The 25000-nt window shown below is 34.1% G+C and overlaps 1 protein-coding gene across 12 annotated transcripts in view; it reads left to right on the top strand.

Annotated features, from left to right (window-relative positions):
• LOC115213424 (paired box protein Pax-5-like) overlaps window positions 1-25000 on the top strand; it is a 548017-nt gene that overhangs the window by 517961 nt on the left and 5056 nt on the right. For all 12 annotated transcript variants that reach the window (XM_036503614.1, XM_036503616.1, XM_036503613.1 and 9 more), the window contains 2 exons: window positions 6830-6934; window positions 24917-25000. The exon at window positions 24917-25000 is cut by the window's right edge and continues 3 nt beyond it. In XM_036503614.1, coding sequence (XP_036359507.1) covers window positions 6830-6934; window positions 24917-25000 — 189 coding nt within the window. The remainder of the gene's footprint in view (window positions 1-6829; window positions 6935-24916) is intronic.

The raw sequence follows: 25000 nt of genomic DNA, 5'->3' as shown, positions 1-25000 counted from the left end.
CAGATTTTGAAAGAATTGCAACAAGGGTAATAGAAATAACAAGTATTATAATATGAATATCTTAGATTCCTCTTGTAATACCAGGAAATGTTATTTATTTCAGCAAGTTACTGCTGAGATATTGTTCAGTGGGTGGGTGAATGACATAGTTTAAGTAACTTTCATTGTACTAAAAGGGAAATATCTGCCTCTTACTTTGAAAACCGAAACAACGTTCGTAACTGAAGACAAAGAGTAATGAGAAATTTTCTTATACCGTCTGTTGTATTATATATATATATTTTTTTCTTTTCTGCTGTTTTCTTCCGTCACAAGCATGTCTTTGAGAATTGATTAATTTTTGACTCGTTTGCATGTGAGCTCGGTTTACGTGAAGAAAAGACTAAAGCATTTAGCTTGGGTTGCATGATTTGTTGTTTTTTAAAAAAGAAAAATCCTTCATTTGATAACTAAGTATGTATGTATGTATCTATGTATGTGTGTGTGTGTGTTATATAAAATATATGTATATTATATATATTTTCTTTTGTGCTATTTATATATATTATATACACACAATCCCTTGTATATGCATGTATATATACATATATATATATATATATGATATGCCAAAATATACAATTACAAAGTACATACCTGAGACCGCACTGAATTCCATAGTTCAATATTTTCAAAACTCACTATGCATGCATGCATATATATATATGTGTGTGTGTATGTATGTATGCATGTGTGTATATATATATATATATATATGCATGCATGCATACATACATACTTACCGGGTTTTGAAAATGTTGGACTACGAAATTCAGTGTGGTCTCAGGTATCTATTTTGTAATTGTATATTTTGTAATATTGGCATTTAGTTACAGACGTAGTTGCAAAGTGAGACAAAATTATTGTACAGAAAGTAGGGAGCTGCTTCAACCAAACATATGTAATGTTGTGATGAATATGACAGCATACTTTCATTTGTAATGAAACCTCTCTTTCTCCACCCCACTCTCTCTATGTATATATGTACATATGCATGTATGTAAGTGTGTCTGTGTTTCAACATTTGTCAAAACATTTGTAATATTCTATTGTTACAATTTGTCTGAAGAAGAGAAACGAAACAGCAGTGACAACGAAAGAACAATCTTTCTACACCAATCATACCAATTCCTTCTTTTGTGTATATTTATTTAGTTGTTGCTTTCTTCAGTTTATTTGGTAAGAGACGCTATGAACTGATATAATTTCTTTCGAAATTCAAGAATTTAACAATTTCTCTTTCACTACTTCTGTGCTTTAGAATTGTTGTGTCAGAGGTTAATAAGCAGTAGAAATGTAAATTTCGAAGACACAGTTTTAACACGTTCAACCTTAAAATAAATGCATAAATTGAAATCCTCTTAAATGTACAGGAAATAATGGCCCCTGCATATTTTTTCTGAATGCATGAAACGTAAATGTTTATCTGTTTAGTGATATTTTTTTTCCTATCTGGAGCCTCAGACTCGGTTAAAATATGCTTAATGTAAGACAAAAAAATGAAGCCGAGACTTTTCAAGCAATGCAGAAGTGTGGGTGTTGGGGAAATGTATAGCTACAGCAAGAACAAACAAGCATTCTGGTTCCGAATTTTTATACTCTCTCGCATTTCATCGGTCCCATTTCATGTTTAAGTTTACTCTTTTATTCTAAACTTTTATGTCGTTTATACTCGTTTATTTCTGTTTTTCTCTTCAGTTGTCTTCTTTGCATTGCATATTACAAGTTTGATCAGAAAATACCTTGAAATTATATAACCGAAATTTATCCAAACTATAAATTAGAAAACTGGTATTTGTGCTTATATATATATATATATATATATACATATAAGCACAAATACCAGTTTTCTAGCACAAGGCTTTCCTATTTGGAAGCCTCTTGATGTGTTTTAATGTACACGATATTTCGATATATATATATATATTGTTTGTGTGTGTGTATGTTTGGAGCCTTTTGATGCTTACGGTATTATTAAAGAAAAGATAAAAAAAGTGTGAATAAGGCTATTTCTTTAAAGATAATATATGAAAAATATACAAGCTAAAGAAACTGGATCTTCTTATTTTCTGATGCTTTGTTTTAAAAAAACAAAACATTTTTAAATGTTCATCCCTAGAGAACGTAAGAGAGAAGTATTTTAGTTTCATTATTGATAACAATAGCGCGATTATTGTTTTCATACACGAATATATCGCCACGTTCGTCATTTTTTGTTGTTTGTAATGACGCCAGCAGAGTAAATCTGTTAAGAAATGCTAATACGCATTTTAATACTGGCAACTGCAAAAAAGTTCTTTGATTGCTTACTAACCATTTCTGCACCACTGAACTTGGAAAGACTGATGGCCTTTTTTATCCTGGATGTTTCTCTTTGCTGGCTCAGAAAGAAGAAACTGATAAGCAAATTAATATTGAAACTAATTGGTGAATCACTGGACAGTTTTCCTTTTAAATTTTAGGACGATTGATTATTTTGACAATATACCTAACCGATTGTTGTAAGATGAGTGAATTCATTCAATTTAATCAAAACGACTGCATTTCCGGTATTTGTCCCTTCGACCTAAAGGAATGACAATAAAAAGACTGAAAAACGAACAGCCTTGGTGGGACTTGAACAGAGAGGAAATAAATAAGCAGTATAATGCGTTAGCCTAACATTCTAACTCTACTCGCACTATCACCACTACCCCTGTCCTTTGTTAGTGCAATCTGAACCATTACGTATTTATATAATATTTATTTTGTTTATTGTTTTTTCATTGTTTGTTTATTTACTTTCATAATAGTTTTGAGATTGTTTTCTGCATTGGTAACTTCTATCATTGACAAATTTAATATCGTTAGTTCTGCTTGAAAGCCCCATGTAACTCGAGAATGGATGAAGATGTTTACAAGTAGAAAGGATGGGTTGTGGAGATTTTTGTTAATCGGATTTTTTCTTGATTATATGAAGAATTCTAATGAAATGGCAGTGTAATCTAATTGATGGAATGGGTTTTAATTGTTGAATAGGCGGAGTTCTACTGATTAGTTTGGTTTGATCGAATTCATTTCGAAATGGATCCATAATAGGTTTTTGACAAATGTCCAATATTGTTGCCATCCCCACGACCACCCAGCAGCAATTTCTCTTTAGTGGGAATGTAATTGAGTGTTTGTGTGTATGTATATATATATATATATATAGTTTGTGGGTGTGGGTGTTTGTGCAATTTCAGGATTGAAAATAGCAGTGAGCTATTTAGATTAATTTCAATGAAATGTAGTAATTAATTTTGGATTGCTGTATTTACATAATGCTTATATTTCGAATTGTAATATCCTCTAATCCATTGTTGCCTGTTTCGTTTGGCACCACTGGAGAAGTGGACTTTAGTGAATGATACACTCGAGTAAGTTTAGTTAAAGTCTTCAGTTCTTTGCGGACATTTCGCTGCTCATGTAAGTCATCGAAGCCACTAAGCAGTATAGTTTTACAGTCAAACTGATAAAGCTATTGAGAAGTTAGCATAATGAATGCAGTACGGGTGACAATAATGAGGGACGCCTTCTGCATGAAAAGACGCTAACACACTGAAACGTTATTTGAGCCAAGAAATTTCAATCCCCTCAAATTATCTCGACTGTGATAAGAGCGGTCATTATTTTAATGACTAAAGCGGGAAGTTGGCAGAAACGTTAGTACGCCAGGCGAAATGCTAAGCCGCATTTCGTCTGCCGCTACGTTCTGAGTTCAAATTCCGCCGCGGTCGACTTTGCCTTTCATCCTTTCGGGGCCGATTAAATAAGTACCAGTTACGCACTGGGGTCGATATAATCGACTTAATCCGTTTGTCTGTACAATATATATATACTCCTTTACTTGTTTCAGTCATTTGACTGCGGCCATGCTGGAGCACCGCCTTTAATCGAGCAACTCGACCCCGGAACTTATTCTTTTGTAAGCCCAGTACTCATTCTATCGGTCTCTTTTGCCGAACCGCTAAGTGACGGGGACGTAAACACACCAGCATCGGTTGTCAAGCAATGCTAGGGGGACAAACACAGACACACAAACACACACACACAATATATATATATATATATATATATACATATATACGACAGGCTTCTTTCGGTTTCCGTCTACCAAATCCACTCACAAGGCATTGGTCGGCCCGGGGCTATAGCAGAAGACACTTGCCCAAGATGCCACGCAGTGGGACTGAACCCGGAACCATGTGGTTGGTTAGCAAGCTACTTACCACACAGCCAACCCATGCTATTCGTGAACCCAAATGTTTTACTTCAGTCCTTCTCCCATTACCTATTATTTTCTTCTGAGGAATTCCCTTCTCATCCCTTTTATTTCCCATTTTTTCTTTCTTCTGTTTTTTTTTTTTTTTTTTCTAGTGTAAGTTATTTTCCATAACAATTACAAAACATTGAAATGTTTTGTGTAAATCTTTTCTGCCAAACAATATTTAGAATTTGTAAACTGGGATAAAGTATAAAACTTCTTATTTTATTTTTTTTTGTATACATTTTTTTATTTTATTTTTCTATTTATCATATTACTTCCAACATGACTCGACTATACTTCCGAGACTGGCTGAAGAATTTCAGAATTTTTGTTTTTTGACGCTTATTTGCAGCCAAGAACAGGAGAATCCAAATCCTTCTCAAAAAACTATTTCTTTCTGATAATTACAGTAATTTGTCTTATTTACCCTCGATTTGTTTTCCTCTCCTCCGACTAGAAAAGGCTCTCACTCAGTCACTCACTCTCTCTTTACGACATCCTCCCTCTCTCTATCGTCTACCAAAACACTTTTCTCCATCTTCTTCTCTGTTCTCTCCTCTCAATTCTTTTATTCTCCTATTCACAATGTGTGTGCGCGTGTATGTATGTATGCATGTATGTATGCATGCACACACACTCACACATATTACAAACATACGAATATTATATACATACGTGTACGTATGCACACACACACACACACACACATATATATATATACGTTATTCTTTTCTCCCCCTTGTCTCTCTCTCTCTCTCTCCTTCTCTCTCTCCTCTCTCTCTCTCTCTCCCTCCTCTCTTAACTAATGTATTTTTACCATTCAGTACTGTCTCACCATTCTCTTGTTTCAACACAAAATTTTCTCATCGACATCTTGTTTTAAAAAAAATTTAAGTCGTTAGCAATATAATCATCATTAGCAGACTTTCAATTCTTCGTCACATATATTTTATTTCTGTCAAGTATCTCGATTGCTGAAGAAATACTTAGATATGTTGGAGGCAAAGAAAATGACGGCAAGAAATATTCATTTCGCAGAGAGAGAGGGAGAGAAGGGGTGGGAGTAAGTGAAAGAACTATGTGTATTTGTGGTGAGAGAGACAGAGAGGTATTTCCTCTCATAGGTGAGTTCTTTCGTCCCCGTTGACAGATAACTTGGGAATAATTTGAATTATACGAATCAACACAAACGATAACAAAAATTTCAAAAAATTAAGCTAAAGAATAAAAGCGAAGAAATCCTGCGACCAGACAGACACAAGCAACGAAGAGGGAGAAGCAGTGAGACAGACAAACCTAGAAGCCAGGCTACCAGCCAGCCAACGAGTCAGTCAGTAGGGATATCATTGTTTAGATAAGTTAGGAAACAATGTATCATTAAACTGAGACACTTATTCGACACATCTTGATTGTAAGTGCACCGGCATGTGGTTGATGCGTACCACTCGATAACAATACAAACGCAGCCGATATGAAGACGCCTGTATGTTGCATAACCCCAAGGTTTTGTTGCTTTTAGAGCCGACTGTCGGTGTTTTGTTTGTCTTTACATCGCTCAACTTCTAATTTATAAAGTGATAAGCCAAATGAGTATCATATACGTTGTACTATCCTCGAAAGAAAACAAAGTACCAGTATTCATGTTGATTCGGTTACAAATTTGTTATTAGCAAAATATTCCTTATTCGGGGTATCAGTAATCTCAAGACAGATCATTCTTTCCCGTTTCTTCATACGACATAACAAATATTATGCATATACTTCTAATAGGTTTTCTTTTTATGGCTGTTTAGTCTTAAACTACATTATCCAGCCTGATGTTTTTTCAAGAGAAGTACGATGTGATTGGAGGAAGACTTGGCTGCTATTTTTGGCAGGTTGGCCGGTTACGTGCAGGCTTCCTTGTCTAGATATTTCTTGTATCATAGTATGGTTCTAACATATTTTTGATGGTGGTCTCTCCTTTCACCGATTTGAAGCTCAACATTCCCTGATCTTTTATGAAGCTGAAAATTTACTAATCCAAAGTCCATTGGACTAGTAAATTTTCATCTAAATTTTCATTTCTCGATCTAAAACCAAATATTCTCTTATCTCAACCTCATGTTCTCTTATCTAAAGCTCAACGTTTTCTTATCTAAAGCTCAAACATTCTCTGGTCCAAAGCCCCATATTTTCTGCATAGTATTTCTTTATCTCCTTCTTGAAAGATAGACATTTCTTGATTTAAAGCTAAATATGATCTGATTTAAAACTCAGATTTCACTAATCTACTGGTCAATATTCACTACTCTAAAACTCATTATGTAATTTCTTAGAAGTGTATATATGTGTCGGAATATCTGATATTCATCAAATTGTCAATATTTAATTAGTGGTTTGCTGTATACAAAACGTCGCAAGAGCATCTAGTTTTACTCATAATTAACTGTAATTTATGATAATGAAAACAAATTACACATTTATATTCTAAATATTTTGTTTCCTTTCTACTTATTTCAGCTCCAGCAACTACCTACAGCTCGAGTCAAATCTATTCCAGTTCACCCGTTGGAGTATCCCCATTAGTCCAAGTTGCTCCTACTGGTTACAATGGAAATATTCAAGGTGAGAGATTTTGCCCTTTTTTTTTTAACAAATATAAAACCGATGAATTCAGTGTTTCTGTAACGAAAATGTTGAAGCCTTTCCATTTTGATGTATTGTATTGAATATGAATAATAGTCACATAAACAAAATTACATTCTCACAGTAACCCTGCTTCAATAGCATCAGCCATGAAGAAGCCCCAATATGCGATAATATCACCTCATACTGAAGATGAGACGACGAAAGTCTAAAAAGTTGCTTATAGGAAGCTTATTATTTCAAACAAACTTCTAGAAACTCATACGAAATAATAGTATGCTTATGTGTCTGCATGTATTGTGTGTGTGTTAAGTACACACACATGCAATTGTTATACAGAATCTCTTAGCGGAAACGTGTCTTTGGAGCTGATATTTTGCATGCGAGACTTAACAAAATGACATTTGCGCGATAGGACGCGCAATGGGTTTAAACCTGAAGTTTCTTAACCATTCGCACTTACTGCGACCACATATACACACCGCGGGCGTGCCACGAGGGGATCAAAGATGAGTTGAAAGCACAACATTTCTGGTTTATTCCGCCACCAAGAAACAGGATAGTTGAGTGTTGCTGTTATAAAGAATTAGTTTATGGACCTTCACTACATACAAACAGTAAATGACGTCAGTAATGGCTAACTTAAGAAATTGATTGCATAAATTTTCTCAACGGAATTGTCATTCACGTTAAGGGAGACAACGTGCTAAATCCATCTTCGCTGAACGGCTAAAATCCCGAAATACGAATCACTGAATTAAATTTTGCCCGTTTTACATAGATTAATTACACTATGATTTCCTTCTTGAGATTTTGGGTTATTACCAAATAAGCTGCCATAGCATTCCAGAAGATAGAATTTATATATATATATAACAATATGCTGAGATGCAGGAAGTTTTGTCAGTGAACAGGTCACGGTCTCAAAGCGACGAAAATATTTTGACAAATTAAATTTAAATGTTGAAGTGAATCTAACGGTTTTTGTGTGTTTCTTAAATGGCTTATAAACACCTTCCACGCTGCAATTGTTTTCGTTCCAGCACACGATCTCAGATCATGTCACTCGCTATGCAAGTACATCTCCGTAATATATATATATATATATATATATATAATTTAAGACAGTTTGGTATAATTCCATGTAACTTAAAGATTCGCAGGCCTCTAACAGAAGCACGTCTCTGTTAGAGGTTGGCAATCCAAAGCTTGGAAGAAACAAGGTCCTGGTAGAAGCCAACGAAAATATAAGTCGCAAGGAACCGTATAAAACTATTCTAAAAAATACACGTAACTCTTATGTTTGAGTGCCATTTTCTTTCGTGTATCGACTTACTCGTGTATGTATATATGTATATATATATATATATATATATATATATAGGTATGTATGTATGTGTATATGTATGAATATGTATATATTCTTTTATTTTATATACGTTTCAACCGAAAGACTGTGGCCATACTGGAGTACATCAGATATTCTCTGTACTTACATGTATTTTCTATTATGTGTGATTAATACACTTTATTGACCAGAGAATCTCATTGTGATTTAAGTTCGAAATCAATTGACATGACATATGACATCGTTTCGTATAATTTGCTTTTATTACAATATATAGACTGTAACTTTGAAAATTCGAGTGCTACTGATCCCCTTTACTAGTCTTACAATATATTTATTTAATTATTCATCATCAGTAGCAACCTTAGTTTCGCCCCGCCATATGTGTGTGTTACAACCCCTTCTTGTTCCACCTCATATTCATTCAAATCTTGATTCTTTGGGTATTGTCGACAGATGAAGCGAACGAGCCATTTGAACCGTTCTTGCATATTTTTTAATGCTTCTACCCCACCATCCCCTCCTCTCTCTCTTCTCCCCCCTCTCTCTCTCTCATTCATACGCAAACACAAATGGATGCTACCGTATTCATTCATATATTTATACTTATTAACACATGTAAGCATACACAACTGTGTAGCATAAACACACACTTGCTTACACTGTTGTACAAACTATTACACATACTTCCGCGTATTCGCGCGTGTACGTGCGCGTATTTTTGTGTATGTCTTTATATTGCCCTACTTGTTATTATTGTTATTGATGTCATTTTACTTCTAATTGTTGTTGTTGTTGTCACTGCCGTCCAACATCCCAACTCCCATATCTTATTGCTTACTGCAGCAGCAGTTGATGTTAATGTCTCATATTAATTGATGCCAAAGATCGGTGCTTGCAGTATTTGTTTCACAAAAACAATATTGACAATAAATAATAACGTTGTTGAAAACAACAACAACAACAATATGCAACAAACAAACAGCCATTGTTCTCTGCCTTTCTTCCTTCTATTTTTCAGAAAATTCCTACTCTTATGTAGTAGCTCTCTCTCTCTCTTTCTCTCTCTCTCTCTCTCTCTCTCTCTTTTGATTTGCTCCTTTGGTTCTCTTCTTTGTCTCATATATACACACACACAGACGGGTGTGTATCTGTATGTTTTACTCTCGTCGCCGCTTAAAACTCCACCATATCCCCGTCACCCGTCTCCCTCCACCTTATCTTTCTCATTTTATTTAACTTCCTAGATTTTGTTTCTGCACTGAACTTTAGCAGTGTCATAAATCCGTTGAACTTCACACGGATAAATAACATGAACCCTCTATTGTGGAAATTCAGTCATGGACGAAATATTTCGACTTTTGTTCCCTTTTGCTTCAACTCCTCTTCGTTATTACCGTAAACTCTCTGTGCGTGCGCGTACGCAAACACACACTCGCACACATATAGGTCATCGGATGAGTGTGCTTATATAGTTCGTTCATGTTTACAGACAAAGAAAAAGTACTCAATACAAAAGCAGTGCAGCTATTTATCGCATATACTTGTTTAGTGTTTCTTTTCACATGGTCGTTTGAAAAGCTAGTTAATATCAGTGAAAATCATTCCTCATTCATCATACGAAAATTAAGGAAAAGTATGTTGGACACAATATTCTGGATTCACTGTCTGAAAATAGAATGGGATGGGCGCGGCTGGAATGCGTTTGTCGTAGATTTGTTTTGACTAAGGCTGTTCTTGGGTTAAAACGATAAAATCAAATCTAATCCATAGTAAGCTAAATCGGCTACTCTAATATGTGTAACATCGAGATTCACTGTTCCAAGAAAAATAGGAGTGCGGAAAGAGAAGCTGCTACAATACGTAAATATACCAGTGACATACTGAGTCAATTCAGCTGATAATATAAACGTCATCTCCCTTCCACCCCATAACGGTCTTGTGTCAAGTCAAAAGAAGTTTTTATTTAGGGATAGACCACATGAAACTAAGGAGGTGAAAGCTGCTGTTTTAATAAAACTGTAGCTGTGTTTATTGTGCAATCAAGCATGTGCCTCACACCCACCCAGTCTGTTTCTAGTCTCTACAAGCCTACGGACGGACATACTTGCGTGCGTGTGTATGTGTGCATACGCATATGATCATATATACAAAGAAGGGCGCAATTACTCTTATATGATGATAAACACACACACACACACACGTGCTGTCGTTCGAAATTGCCCGCCCATAATAATAATAATAATGATTACGACAACAATCTAAATTGACAACAATAAAAATCTATGAGAAGGACTACTGTTAGTGTGGTAGTTTATGGAGGAGGATGTGGCATCATTAAATTTTAGGAGATGGCATTTTCATTGGGACATTACCAAAAGAAAAGAACGAAGTTCAACGGTGCCATCTGGATCCAATGCTCCGCTTGCAATATATATATATATATATATATATATATATATACGTGTGTGTGTGTGTGTGTGTGTGTGTGGAATTAATTCTCTATCAGAGGTCTCTTCCTGGAAAAGCGAATCAGGAATATTTTGCATCGATAGATTCTTTATTATTTATACTTTATTTCTTTAATATCCTTTTTTTCCTTCATTTTTCTTTTTGTTTTCCTTCTATAAAATTTAAAATATTGTTGTTGTAACTGCTCCTGTTGTTACTGTTATTGTTATTATTATTATTATTATTATTATTATTATCATCATCATTTTGACAAGGAGTTTATATGTATGTGTATGTTTAAAACAACAACAACAAAAAAAAAAACAACTCCACACAAATGAAAACAAAATATTCTCTTCGTCTTTTCCTTCCTCTCCCTTTACCTTTAATTTCATACAGTTAGGCTTTCTGTTTGGGAGACAGCTGGCTTAGTGAGTCGAACAAATTCTACATAAAAAGAGTCAGATATTGGAAAATGAAGCGAAAAATAGAATGCAGCTTATATGGTATTGGTTAATGGGAAGGACGGTAATGATAATAATAAGAAAATGAATACACCCTTTATTCCATGTGCGTACGCACACACACACACACACACACACACACACAAATGACTGGAATAGAATCACTAATCAATTTGATTCTAAATCTCCACTCCGGCCAGCTGGCCAGTTCCAGCTACGAAAAATTCTTAAATATAGGCGCTGGAGTGGCTGTATGGTAAGTAACTTGCTTACCAATCACATGGTTCCGGGTTCAGTCCCACCGCTTGCCACCATGGGCAAATGTCTTCTACTATAGCCTCGGGCCGACCAAAGCCTTGTGAGTGGATTTGGTAGACGGAAACTAAAAGAAGCTCATCGTATATATGTATATGTTTCTGTGTCTGTGTTTGTCCCCCCCCCCTCCAACATCACTTTCTAATTTACTTTTCCACTCTCGTTTTTCCTCACCCTCTCTTACTGTCTATCTTCTTTTTCTCTGTCTTTCATTCTAGTTATGTCTTTGAATCTCTCTCACCTTCTCTCTTTCTCCCTCACCATTCTCTCTCTGGTTTTCCCGTCGCCCAAACCACACCCGTCATCATCATCTCTAAAATTGTTAGTACTTACACTGACATTAGACAGAAAGTCAGTTCACAAACTCCGTCATGATTTATCTGAGTAGAACAGCAAAACTTTGCAACACAGAATTTGAAGCTCACATTTATATCAATAATATCCAAGCATATTAATTTATTCGGATGATGAAAGTGACAAATAATAATAATAATAATGATAATGATAATAATAATAATAATAATGATAATAATACTTTCTACTACAGGCATAAGACCTGAAAACATTCGGGGAGGGGCTAGACGATTACATCGACCCCAGTACTCAACCAGAACTTATTTTATCGATCCCGAAGGATGAAAGGTCGAGTCGACCTCTGTGATATTTGAACCCAGAACGTCAAGCCAGATGAAATGAATAGTGACAATAATTGTGATGATAGTTATTGTATCTAATTTAGGGGCAATGCCAATAATTTCTAGGGGACGAATTAGTCAATAATGTCAAGTGCAGTGCTTGACAGACACTTTATCATTAGAAGGATAAAAGTCAAAGCTGACCATGGCCATATCTGAACTCAGAACGTGAAGAGTAAGCGGAAATATCACTAAACATTTATTTCGACGTTCTAGCGATTCTGCTAGTATATATGTATACCGATACACCTTCGATTTTCTGGTATCCTTAGTTCCAAAGGCTGGACAAATTAATCATTTTACCGGACCAACTGTGGTTATATAATGATAATTCAGCAAAGCACTTTTAGCCTACTCATACCTCTAAACTACTGTCAGAAAATCAAATTTTTACAAATACCAATAAATATTGGATCGATATGGATTGGTGCTTATGTTTGGCACAACCACTTACGCTCTTATTTCTCATGCCTTTAATAGAAATAGCTAAGGATAACTTTAAGCCAAATATGCAGATAATGCATTTTTTTTATCAACTTGTGACTTGTACGTGGCATCCTCATCATCCTCTAGCGCCTCTAATCTATACTTGTATCGAGTTCGATGACGAACGAGCCACAAATATCATACCTATTTCTTTACTACCCACAAGGGGCTGAACACAGAGGAGACAAACAAGGACATGTTTCAATAATTAAATGCATAGCAATGCAAGAAGTGACTTTTACCGGAAGCGATCTCAAGTTTCTACAGGCAAAGAAATATCCATTAACAACAGCGTATCTCTATAAATACATTTCATTGCAACTGCTGCGATAGTGACAATTTCTTTACATCTTCGTTCCTACTTTCTGGCCTTATCTATCTCCTCACTTTATTCTCGTTTTATATACATATATAAATACATGCATCCCACCTACATATTCATTCAATTCATCATCATCATCATCATCGTTTAACGTCCGCTTTCCATGCTAGCATGAGTTTGACTGAGGGCTGGCGAACCAGATGGCTACACCAGGCTCCAATCTTGATTTGGCAGAGTTTCTACAGCTGGATGCCCTTCCTAATGCCAACCACTCTGAGAGTGTAGTGGGTACTTTTTACGTGCCACCACAGCACGGGGGCCAGTCAGGCAGTACTGGCAACGACCTCGCTCGAATCTTTTTACACGTGCCACCAGCACAGGTGCCAGTAAGGCGACGTTGGTAATGATCACGCTCGAATGGTGCCAAAAGCAGCGCTAGTGTTGGAAGCATTATCCATCACACACACACTCAATATATGTGTTTTGCTTGTTCGTCAGTACGCTAGGTCATTGCGAGGAAGAGATGACTCCTTCAAAGAGTTGGGTGTTAAGATACCTGAATGTCATAGACATGTGAGACAACCCGCCTTTAATTTCATTCAGGAGTGTTGGATACCGATACAAACGGTAAGCCTATGTCCTTAAAATAGTTCCCTTTGCTAGCACGTAGAAATGGATTTAATCCCACTGAACAGTATCATGGGTAAGCTTCGGTTGATAAACGAAATCTTTGTGAATGAAATTTGTAACAGAAAATTAGTATGTATATATGAACATATGTTTGGATGTATATACGTATATGTCCGTGCATGTATGTGGGTGTTTGTATATGAGTGTGTTTTCCGAATCGGTAAATCATGAAACAATAATTGGACATTTCGTTACAAATTTTGACATTCTAACTTCAAATGCTGCTCTAATTGAATATACCTTTCGACCCTAACAGCGAAAAGTACTGGGGACAAAATAAAGTACTAAAACCTTAAAGGGTGGTGTTCAGGGCAGTTGAAATCTATTAAATGAAACCATTAATTGAATATATTTGTATGATATACTTATATATTGTATTTCCGTTGAATATAATTAATTATAATATGAATCAAAATAATCCCCAAAATTCTGAGATTTCGAGTCCTCATTACAGTCTTAATTCTTAATATTTAGTTTTTATATATTTTATTATGTTCAAATAAAGTACTTGGCTAAGCACCATACTTTTGAAATTCGAGAGATCATACAGGCTGTAATTCTCTGTTTAATAAAAGCTGTTGACAACACTCAAGAAATGAGAGAGAGAGAGAGAGAGAGAGAGAGAGAGAGAGAAACATGCTCATGAACTGTTTTTATTAAATACAATCTCTGGTACTTTTGGAAGCGTAAATAAAGATAAAAATTCTCGTGCGTACGTTTGTGCTATTCTTGTATGTATGTATGTGTATATATATATATATATATATATATATATATATATAAGATGTTACTAAGTACATTTCCATTGAGGATATCAAACCGTAGATTAATAGCTTCAATGCAACACTCACTTTGTCTAGACAGAGCGATATTTTTCAATGATATTTATAAAAAAAAAAATTTTTTAAATGCATAAAATAAATTAAAATAAAAAATATTCTGCCGCAATTTTTTTATGGCACTATTTATGCTTTCCTAATAATAATAATAATAATAATAATAATAATAATAATCTAACTTTTTCAAGTACCATGGCTATTCAACCTGCACTCCAGTTTCTGTACTCTGAATTTATATTTATATATACATTGATCATCACACTGACGACACGTGTCTCACTTTGTTCATGTGTACGTATAACAAAATGTCTACTTTCTGTTTCTTACTAACACTAGAGTTTTCCACAATTGTCGCCGTCCTAAGTCGAAATGCGCCTTGCTTTTATTCCTATTTGTTTAATCTTGTTTTATGAATTGGCCTTGGTTACAGTCGTAAGACTTTTTTTAAAGACACGTGTTTTTAATCGTAACCCTGAAGCCTTCCAAATGATAGATACCTACATTTTTCCACTCGCCGAAATCCGAGTGATTCTGGAATGAATGTTAAATAGTTAAATAATAAAATGGACTTATCCGTGTCTGTATTTTGTCCTCTCTGTCAGTTGTATAAATCATTATCCATTATACTGAATTTTCATTTCTAGCGTCCAATCACATTTTTCATCTGACATATATATATATGTATATATACATACATATATATATATATATATATATATATATATATATATATATATATATATATATATATATATATATATATATATATATATGCGTTTGTATGTATACATATATCTTTACTCACACACACACACATACACATGTATGTGTGTGTATAGCGCAAGTATATTCACTTAAACATGCTCATTTCTGGAACTTGGTTATATATTTAACGAGCAAAGTGTCTGTGTTGTAATGAAGGAGAGTAGGCACTGATTGTCTAATAGACAAACACTCAGTTTAATCAGAGTTTACTGTCTAATTTTTGAAGCCATGTTGTTGTTGTTGGTGGTGTTGTTATTGCTTGTTATGTTTATCTTATTTATTTGTTGATACAATTGCCTTGGGTTAGGCTTGTCCGCAAATTGAAAGCGACAAAGTTCTGAAACGCATGGAGGATTCTGTAGAAAGAGTGTATGCGGGACTGGAACTGCGGACAACAGATTCAATCGGCCAAAACAAGGCGCTTCCTTTTATTGAAGATGAAAAGAAATTATAGTAGGCTGGCGGTCGATAAATCTTCAGTACTCATTAGATTTGAGGAAGTTGTGATCCGTCTGGTCGATATTGGAGGCAGTACACCGAACGAAATTAATGGCATTCACCATTATGCTATTTTATTTTATTTTATTTTATCTTAGTTTCCAACCTTACTCATTTCTTTGGTCTAAAATAGTTGAATCCTTAAATTCGCTGCTCTCGTTGTTGGATCGCATGGCTAAATTTTTCATCTCATTGAAGTTAGCGGTAAATATATCAGCCATTTTAATTTATTTTTTAAAGCACTATTTTAATTTATCCATTTCTCATGCACATGGTCTTTTCTGCTTTGTTTTTCTTTCTATTTTAATAATAATAATGATAATAATAATAATAATAATGATTATTATTATTATTATTATTATTATTATTATTATATTATTATTATTATAAAATTTAAAAAATCGCGATGACAAAAACGATTTAACGCAAAGTTGTAAAATATGACAAATATGAATTAAATTTCAAGAAGGTAATTATCAAAGTGGATATGAAAATTCTTTATACATATATATATATATAAATGATAGCACGTGCATCGTAAATATCTGGGAACTGTAAGAAAGCCAAATTAGTATTGTGTTAGTAAGTCGAAAAAGGAATCTGCTGTCGTATTAGGTGGCATTTGAGACGATGTACAAAGCAGAATTTGTCGTATCAGTTCTACTCAAGCTCCAGAATTGTCTGTTTGATATCCATATATCGCATATACTCGAAAGGATTTTATGCCTAATATTTACCGAACACCGGGCCTGGACGTCGCGGATGTGGACCAAACCTCTTAAGCATTTAGAACGACAGACACAGAGAAAGCTATACTCATGTACATCTAAGTCGATTGTAAGAATAAGGCATGCTCAATGATCAATGAACCCGCCTGTTTTGGAACAGAACCAACGGCATTATGATTATAAGCTGGACACTCCTAACCACTGGACGATATGCTTTCGCTTTAACTCTATATTTCTAATGCAATATAACTGTATATGTAAGGCGGCGAGCTGGCAGAAACGCTAGCACGCCGGGCGAAATGCTTAGCAGTATTTCGCCTGCCGTTACGTTCTGAGTTCAAATTCCGCTGAGGTCGGCTTTGCTTTCTTTCTTTCGGGGTCGATAAATTAAGTCCCTGTTGCTTACTGGGGTCAATCTAGTCGACTGCCGCCCCCTAAAATTTCGGGCTTGTGTCTAGAGTAGAAAAGAATATAACTGTATATGTTGAGTGTGTGTACTTTATATTGCATCTGTGTGTGTGTGTGTGTATTATGTGTGTGTATATATATATATATATATATATATTCGCCATGATAGATCGCTAGCCACCACACATTCTTTATTTTCTCTCCTTGTTTCTTTCTGTGAAAGAGCGTAGGCTCGAAACGTTAGATACATTTTCACTTCCGAGCGTTAAACTAATACATCTGTTTTTTGTCTACACCACCTGTCTTCGTCTTTTGCTTTTTTTTTTGTGAATTCTCCCTATATATATATATATATTATATATATATATATATTCGCCATGATAGATCGCTAGCCACCACACATTCTTTATTTTCTCTCCTTGTTTCTTTCTGTGAAAGAGCGTAGGCTCGAAACGTTAGATACATTTTCACTTCCCGAGCGTTAAACTAATACATCTGTTTTTTGTCTACACCACCTGTCTTCGTCTTTTGCTTTTTTTTTTGTGAATTCTCCCTATATATATATATAATATATATATATATATATATATATATAATATATATATATATACATATAACAGTACGCATATGTATAATATGGTGTATGTACATATATTAATAGTATATATACATCACGTATAATATATATTACATTAACTATATATGTGGATAATCGTAGACTGTACAATATGTATTATAGAAATGTTTCATAAATTAAACTTTTTGTTTTCATAAAATAGTTTTGGAAATCATTAAGCAATTTCTTTTTACGCCTATATTACATTATGAGTATTTTCGTCTAGAATTAACATTCTATATACAAACCATCTATTAATATTTTGAAGTTCGTTATTCCTCTGTCCGTGGAATGCAGCATGCGGTTTGCTTGCGCGTGTCTGTGTTTAATGAACTGGGATAAGCTGTTAGGAATAGATCGCCTTTTACTTTTGCGCCAGTTGATGTATTTAAAGAAAGTGCCTGAATGACATATTATCAACCAATTGCTGCCGTTCCTTATAAATAAAACTTTTACTGGAGTTCTAACTAAGAAAATAAAACAAGGAGACACGCGACTATTTCCATTTGGCTTCATTTACTTTCTTTTTCGCGTTTTCTCTTCCGCCCTTATCAACACCAATATAAGAAATGATGTTTATGATAACCCTCCTCCCACCCATGAAATGAGTTGAGCAAATCTTCACACTTCTGTGGGTGCTTTTCACTGCCTCACTCTTACTCTCTCTCTCTCTCTCTCTATCTTTCTCACTTTCTCACACTCTCTCTCCCTACTGCATCTGTATCAAACTCTTCTTTTTCCCCATGGATGTGAATGGGTGGTGGACTAGCAATGACCACTGTGTCGGTAGCTCTGCTCTTCTACTTCGCCGAATAACTAACGGAGACACCGTTTATTTTATTTATTTATTATTTTTTTCTCTACGAGCCCCTCTCATTTTTTTATTCCTTCTCCCATTTGTATTTTGTTCACACTTCTACAGTGGTCTTACACTTTACTTAACAGACAGTTTTAAATATTGGCGATGACAGCAATTCATCCACCCTCTAATTTCTTATCACTAATCGCTGTTCTTCACCGCCTGACATTAGTCGCTAAGTTATAACCCACTGGCTTTATATGTCGTAGTAAACACATACATTTATATACATTTGGCTCACAGGAATACACTTATTTATATCTTAATAGATTACATTCTCATTGTACAGAATTGTGTGTGAGGGGGGGGGTAGTAGAGAAGCCTTCAAAATAAAACAGATAGTGTTTCTGATAACGTGTACGTATATCTTCCATTCATTACCCACATGGCTGCTCGAACCCCAAGAAATAGCAGCAGAATATCCTAGAAATTACATACATCAGTGTCTATGACAGCGGTCCCTAGTCTGAGTTACACGGAATTCAGGGTGTCCGTGATTTACATAGATAATTTGATATAGATAATTTATATAGTGTGAAATGTTTATTTATTCAGTTACATATATTCATTCAAGTTCTTGTATTTTTCAACTGAGAAATGAAAATAGTGTAGAATTTGTTTCAGTGTAATCGGCTTGTTGAATAGGTACACCTTTAAAAAGACTCGGTCCTTGTGGGATAAATTCATTAGGATAAACGAGCCCTTAGTAGTGATGTAGTAAGTAAGTACTGCTCTACCATTTAGAATAACACTAACATTGGATAATGCTGTACAAAATATTATCCTTTGTCTAGAAATTACTTCATCGATCTCGTGAAACAGAAATTAAAGTCCACTTGGAATGAATGACAAAATATTTTGACAAATACATTGTATCGTCTTTTGCGAATTCTCTCGTAACAAGTGGGACTTCGTACAGTGGCAGTCTATCAAATTTTATCCGTGGTAAAATACTTGATATACATTGTGATCGAACTGTGAACCATGCAGTTCCGAATCGAACTTCATAACCACAAAGTTATGTCTGACCATAGAATTATCACTCATTGTTTTAAGATTGAATTAAAAGATAGAAAAAACATTTAAAAAAAAATGAACAATAAGACAATATTTATGAAAATTAAATGTCAGTTCATAAGTGTGGTAACATTTCTCATCGAGTTTGACGAAATGGAGGTTAAACGTCTGTTTGAGACAGCCAAGCTTGAAAGAATTTCACTAACTACCATTAATGATAAAATATATTTTGGCTTATTTTACAGTAAACCATTAGTAATCATCCAGAGATTCGGACTTTTGACCAGACAACATTAATTGTCATGTAAAATAATGTTTTTTGCTTTTCTTCACTATTTTTTTTTCCAATTCAAGGATATGATGTTCTCTTGTAAAATATAGTTTTCTCTTTTGTTATCATAAAATTCTACCCATTTTGACTACCAAAACAAAGAAATATAATTTGGAAATTTATAATTTCAATATTTCAATTTTAGATTAGTCTCGTTGTTATAAAATATATTTTGCAGGGGGAGGTGGGTCGAGGGTAGAAGTGCTGTTTTCTTTTCATTCATATATTTAGTTTTTAGACTTTCATCTTAAAACCAAACATTCTTCTTCTTCTTCTTTCCTTCTTCTAATTATTATTATTATTATTACTATTGGAAGGAAGAGAAGGGTGAAAGATTACTATTAGAGTGGCAAGCAAGATTCCTTCCAATATTTAACTTAGAATCTTTGTATTCGGCGCTAAAATTTCGTTCTGATCGATTTTATCTGTCATCATTCCAGGTCGATAAAGTAAACTACCAGTAATATAGTGGGGGTAAATTTAATCAACTACACTGTTTTCTTCATGTATGATCATGTGCCCATGTTAAAAATCAACACTATTAGGAAGGCGAATGGCAAAAAGGATTGAAAGGCAAACAAACTGCGTTGTGGTATTTAGTTATTTTGAATCCAAATCCTCACGATGTCGATCTTGCCTTTCATCGATAAAATATCTATAACCCAAATACCAAGACATTTTACCAAAACTTTTGAAATTGATATTACAGTTTAATTTTACTTTCTTGGTTTCTTTTTAAAATGTTTATTTCATAATCTTTCTATGACTGACGGGAAAACAGAAATCTCTATGAATCGCAGTTTAAGATCTCTCTCGCTTACCCTTTTCTTCCTCTTCCAATTCCTCCTTCCCTCTCCCTCTCCTTCTCTCTTCCTCACATCTTTTAATCTATTGCACTCCCCCACTAACCTCGTATACTTGGTGTACTGTAGTTCTTGCTGCTGGCATAACTTGGCCTTGTTTAGCATTCACCATGATGAGGTGGTCTCCGTTAATCGTTTCTCAGATGACATTCTAGTGACAACTTGACGGAGCAGTCTTTACGCAACAGTGCATTCTACGACAGACCGCCAAGGTTATAATTATAGTTTATGTCCTTGCAGTCAAATTTATAACGGTATAAAATGAACGAGACGATAGTTTAGTAGATATATAGGTAGATAAGAAAGATATGGAGTACGACATTTCAGAAACAACCAGATCTTAGTACTAGATATATAACGAACTTCAGGTGCTTTATTTCTAGAACTAGAACTCATTTAAAAAGATTTTAATAATTAAAAGTACCGACGGAGGGGGTCTCTGCGTGGTCAATCGAACTGCTAGAAATAGCAAATAAAATCACAATTAAATCATAGGATAGGATGTAGAAAATAAAAACTTGTTAAAATCAGGAAAAGCATACTGCATAATGAAGTTTGATATAAATTTTCTGTAAAGACAGGAACGTTACAGCTACAGTGCCATTTGGAAGATAAAAACCTGAATATTAATTTTGAAAACGAAGTATTTACAGTATCTATTTTGATGCTAATATACTCAATATTTTCCTATTGGTAAAACTGCAATAAACTATTTGTGTAATAATATACATATTTACAAGAAGAAGCAAAAAAAAAAAAACGCAAAAAAGTATGTGGTAAAAAGAAACCCAGAATAAAAGGATTAAGTTTTGATATTCTGTATAAGTGCAACATACTTATGTCTTTTACGCGCTATACATCACCCGATAGAACTGACATTGATATATAACACAAGAAACTAAGGGTCTAACAATAATAGTAATAAAACAAAAGAAAAAAATAGGAAAAATGAAACTAAACAATAATCGCAATAAAAAGTGCAAGGACTCACATACATGTGTATGTATATGTGTGTGTGTATATATATATATATATATGCATATGATATAGCTATATGTATAATGTGTTTACGCGTATCTGTGCGTGTGAGTGCTAGTGTGTGCATATCTATGCGGGTATGTGTATCTTATAGAGAAAGAGAGAGAGAGAGACAGACAGACAGATAAATAGAGAGGGTCAAAAACAGAAAAAGCGAGATATGTTTACATATCTATAAAGATATGGGAATATATGTGTACATCAGTATATGTATGTGTGTCTGTGTGTGTGTGTGTATGAATGTATGTATAAATGGCTGTAAAATATTATATACCTCTGCGATTCCAAGTTTTTCATAGGCAGTTCCTTGTTTTGTAACGCAACATTAATCCTCAGTGTAAACTGGTTACTTGTATATTAAATGGCTTCTTTATTAATGATTGCTTAAAAGGAAAAAAAAAAAGTAAGCAGCCATATGTCTGCTATGCAATGGAAGTAACGTATGTGCATACATCCACTCACACACACACACACACACACACAAACATGTTTAGCTTTATATAGCTATAAAAATCGCGTAAACATGTCACTGTATTCAGGTATTTATTCTTTCAATAAGACAATAGCTATCTCGCAGTTTTAGCTATTCAGACCTGTGTTTTAATACCAGAATAACTAAATGAAAAATATGTTGATTTAAATGACAGAAGTCAGATATTGACAGAAAGTTAGAAAATTTGGTTGTGTTAGCTATATTTATTCTTATAATTTATCGTAACTTGTTAGTTACTGAAGAAATGACATACATTTCTGTATTATATCTAAATCTTACAGAATGTAAAGTTCATACATACATACACACATACATACATACATCATACATACATACATACATACATACTTACATTTATTATTATTATTAATTCAGTCGACTTTGCCTTTCATACTTTCTGTGTCGATGAAATAAGTACCAGTTACGCACTGGAGTCGATGTAATCGACTAGACCTCTTCCCCCAAAAGAAATAATAATAATAGTAATACTACTACTACTAATAATAATAATAATAAAAATAATTATTATTATTATTATTTGCTGCTGCGTTTCTGAATTTATGCGGAAGGATGCAGTTGTTAAGTTCTCTAAAAGAATTGAAAGTTAATTATATCTATATTCCCCGTCGAAATTATGGACATTAATTCTATATCACAACGTTATGCAATAGGTTAATTTTTCATGAGAGCGAACCCTTTACTTTATATATATATATATATATATAAGGCTTTAAACCTACTAAGTCTTAGGTCATCTCAAGTTACACCAATTATTACATCCTTAGGTATTGTATTATGTCAGAAAAGGAATATTATAGTTCTACTTCGGTTCTCATTCAGTCGACTTCAGCATTCACTATTTTCAGTGTCAAATTGTTTTGATCTGTCTTTTTCTCTTTTGTCATAAGAAAAAGAAAGAAACAAACAAACAAAAAACAAAAAAAAAAGGATAATCGGAAAATAACCAAGGGCTTTATCTGCTATCAACGATGTCTAATATCATGAAGCAGATTTGGTGTCAAATCATTTATCTGCCCCCCCCCCCAGTTTCTGTCAAGTTAATCGATCTCTGAACTATGACAACATTAATTTTTGATATCTTCTAATTCATTTATCATTTTGTGATTGAAATATAATTTACTAAACATCTTTCTATTGTCTGATATAATGATGTGTCTTTCTAGTGTCATCAGATAAATATGTCATGTCAGCTTGCATTTTGTCCGAGCATATAGCATATGTTCGACGACAATCCCATCAAAACGTTTTGGTTAATGCTTTATACAACGGTCACCAATTCTCATGAGACCTGCGCCGTTCAGTTCAGAGCAGCAATTGGTCACGCAGTTTCGGAAAACTCCAGATTTTGTGATTTGATAGGAGTAAAATGGAAAGATTTGTCTCTAGGGCCACTTTCATCCAACTGCTTTATTTGCTTGATGTCTGACAGCATTGCGCATGGAATTTTTTCTGCAAACAGATTAATAAGCTTATATTACACGTCTCTGAACAAATGAGACGTTTAAACTACATAACAACAAACAATTCTGATCAATTTCAAACGTTTCCAAATAAAGAGCTATGAAAAGACATTATTATCACTGATTATAGACATATCCCCCTCCTCCTCCTCATCATTATCATTATTATTATTATTAAAGCTGCGAGCTGGTAGGGTCGATATAATCAACTAGCCGCTCCGCTAAAAAAAATTCAGGACTTGTGCTTATAATAGAATGGATTATTACTTGGATTGACAAAATTATTAAAAGTAGATAAAATGTTTAGTGATATTTCTTGCGGCTCTTTATCATCTAAGTTTTAATAAACGTAGCTATTAATTTTTGTGATGTTGATAAAGCATATTAACTAGCCAAGCACTAGAGTCGACATAATCAGTAGACTTCCTACCTGCACAAATTTCTAGCGTTGTGCTTCTTCAAAAAAATATCATCATTCTTATTTCTTCATAAATTACAAATGTCAAAATCGATAAAGCATACACAAAACCTGTTACACAATAATTTCAAATACCGTAGGGGTTAAAATTTCTTGGTTTTTTTTTATCCACCTACTGTTGGCAAAATAAGTGTCAAATACTGGAATCAGCCAATGATCCATAATACACTTTCTCAAAATGACACTTTTTCAAAATGTGTACCCTTTTGGCAAATTCTAAAATAAATTTCTGTTTGTTCCTTAAATCATTTGACACATGATGGAATGTTAAATTTTAAATGGCCTTAACGATGGAAAAATCGAAGACATGTATTTATAAATCCTGATAGGATTTTCAAAATTCATAATACCTAGAATGATCATATGTTCCGCTTGTAATTATCATAGTTGTCAAAATTTGTAAGGCACACGTGTAATAAAATATGAACCAGTCAAGAACTCGCGTTGATTATACCGCCAAATTCATTACTACCAAATTGTTTACCTTATTTGAGCTTCAAAATGATTAACCCTTATTATCAATGCAATATTGGGAAGTCGTAGAATCGATACATTTCCAGTGTAAATATCTTTCAGTCAAGTTGGGTCACTCTCCTTTGAGTATTCCAATTCCTTCATCGGAATGTATTGTTTATTTGTATTTGATGCCTTTATTTCTTTTTAATAGCTAATTCAATAACTAAATTCATGAATTAAATATTTTCTTGAATTACTGCAAATTAGATACAACTCAAGAATTGAAATTCTAATGTTCTTTTTCGATTTTATCTTTTCAGCAAATGACTATGCCAATAATTACGGTGCTGCCCCAGCGTACGGCTCCTACTCGTATAGCGAACCATGGGTCAGATATCCTATTA

Source organism: Octopus sinensis, linkage group LG6 (assembly GCF_006345805.1).
Source record: "Octopus sinensis linkage group LG6, ASM634580v1, whole genome shotgun sequence".
NCBI lineage: Eukaryota > Metazoa > Mollusca > Cephalopoda > Octopoda > Octopodidae > Octopus > Octopus sinensis.
This window is presented reverse-complemented; position numbering and strand designations above follow the sequence as displayed.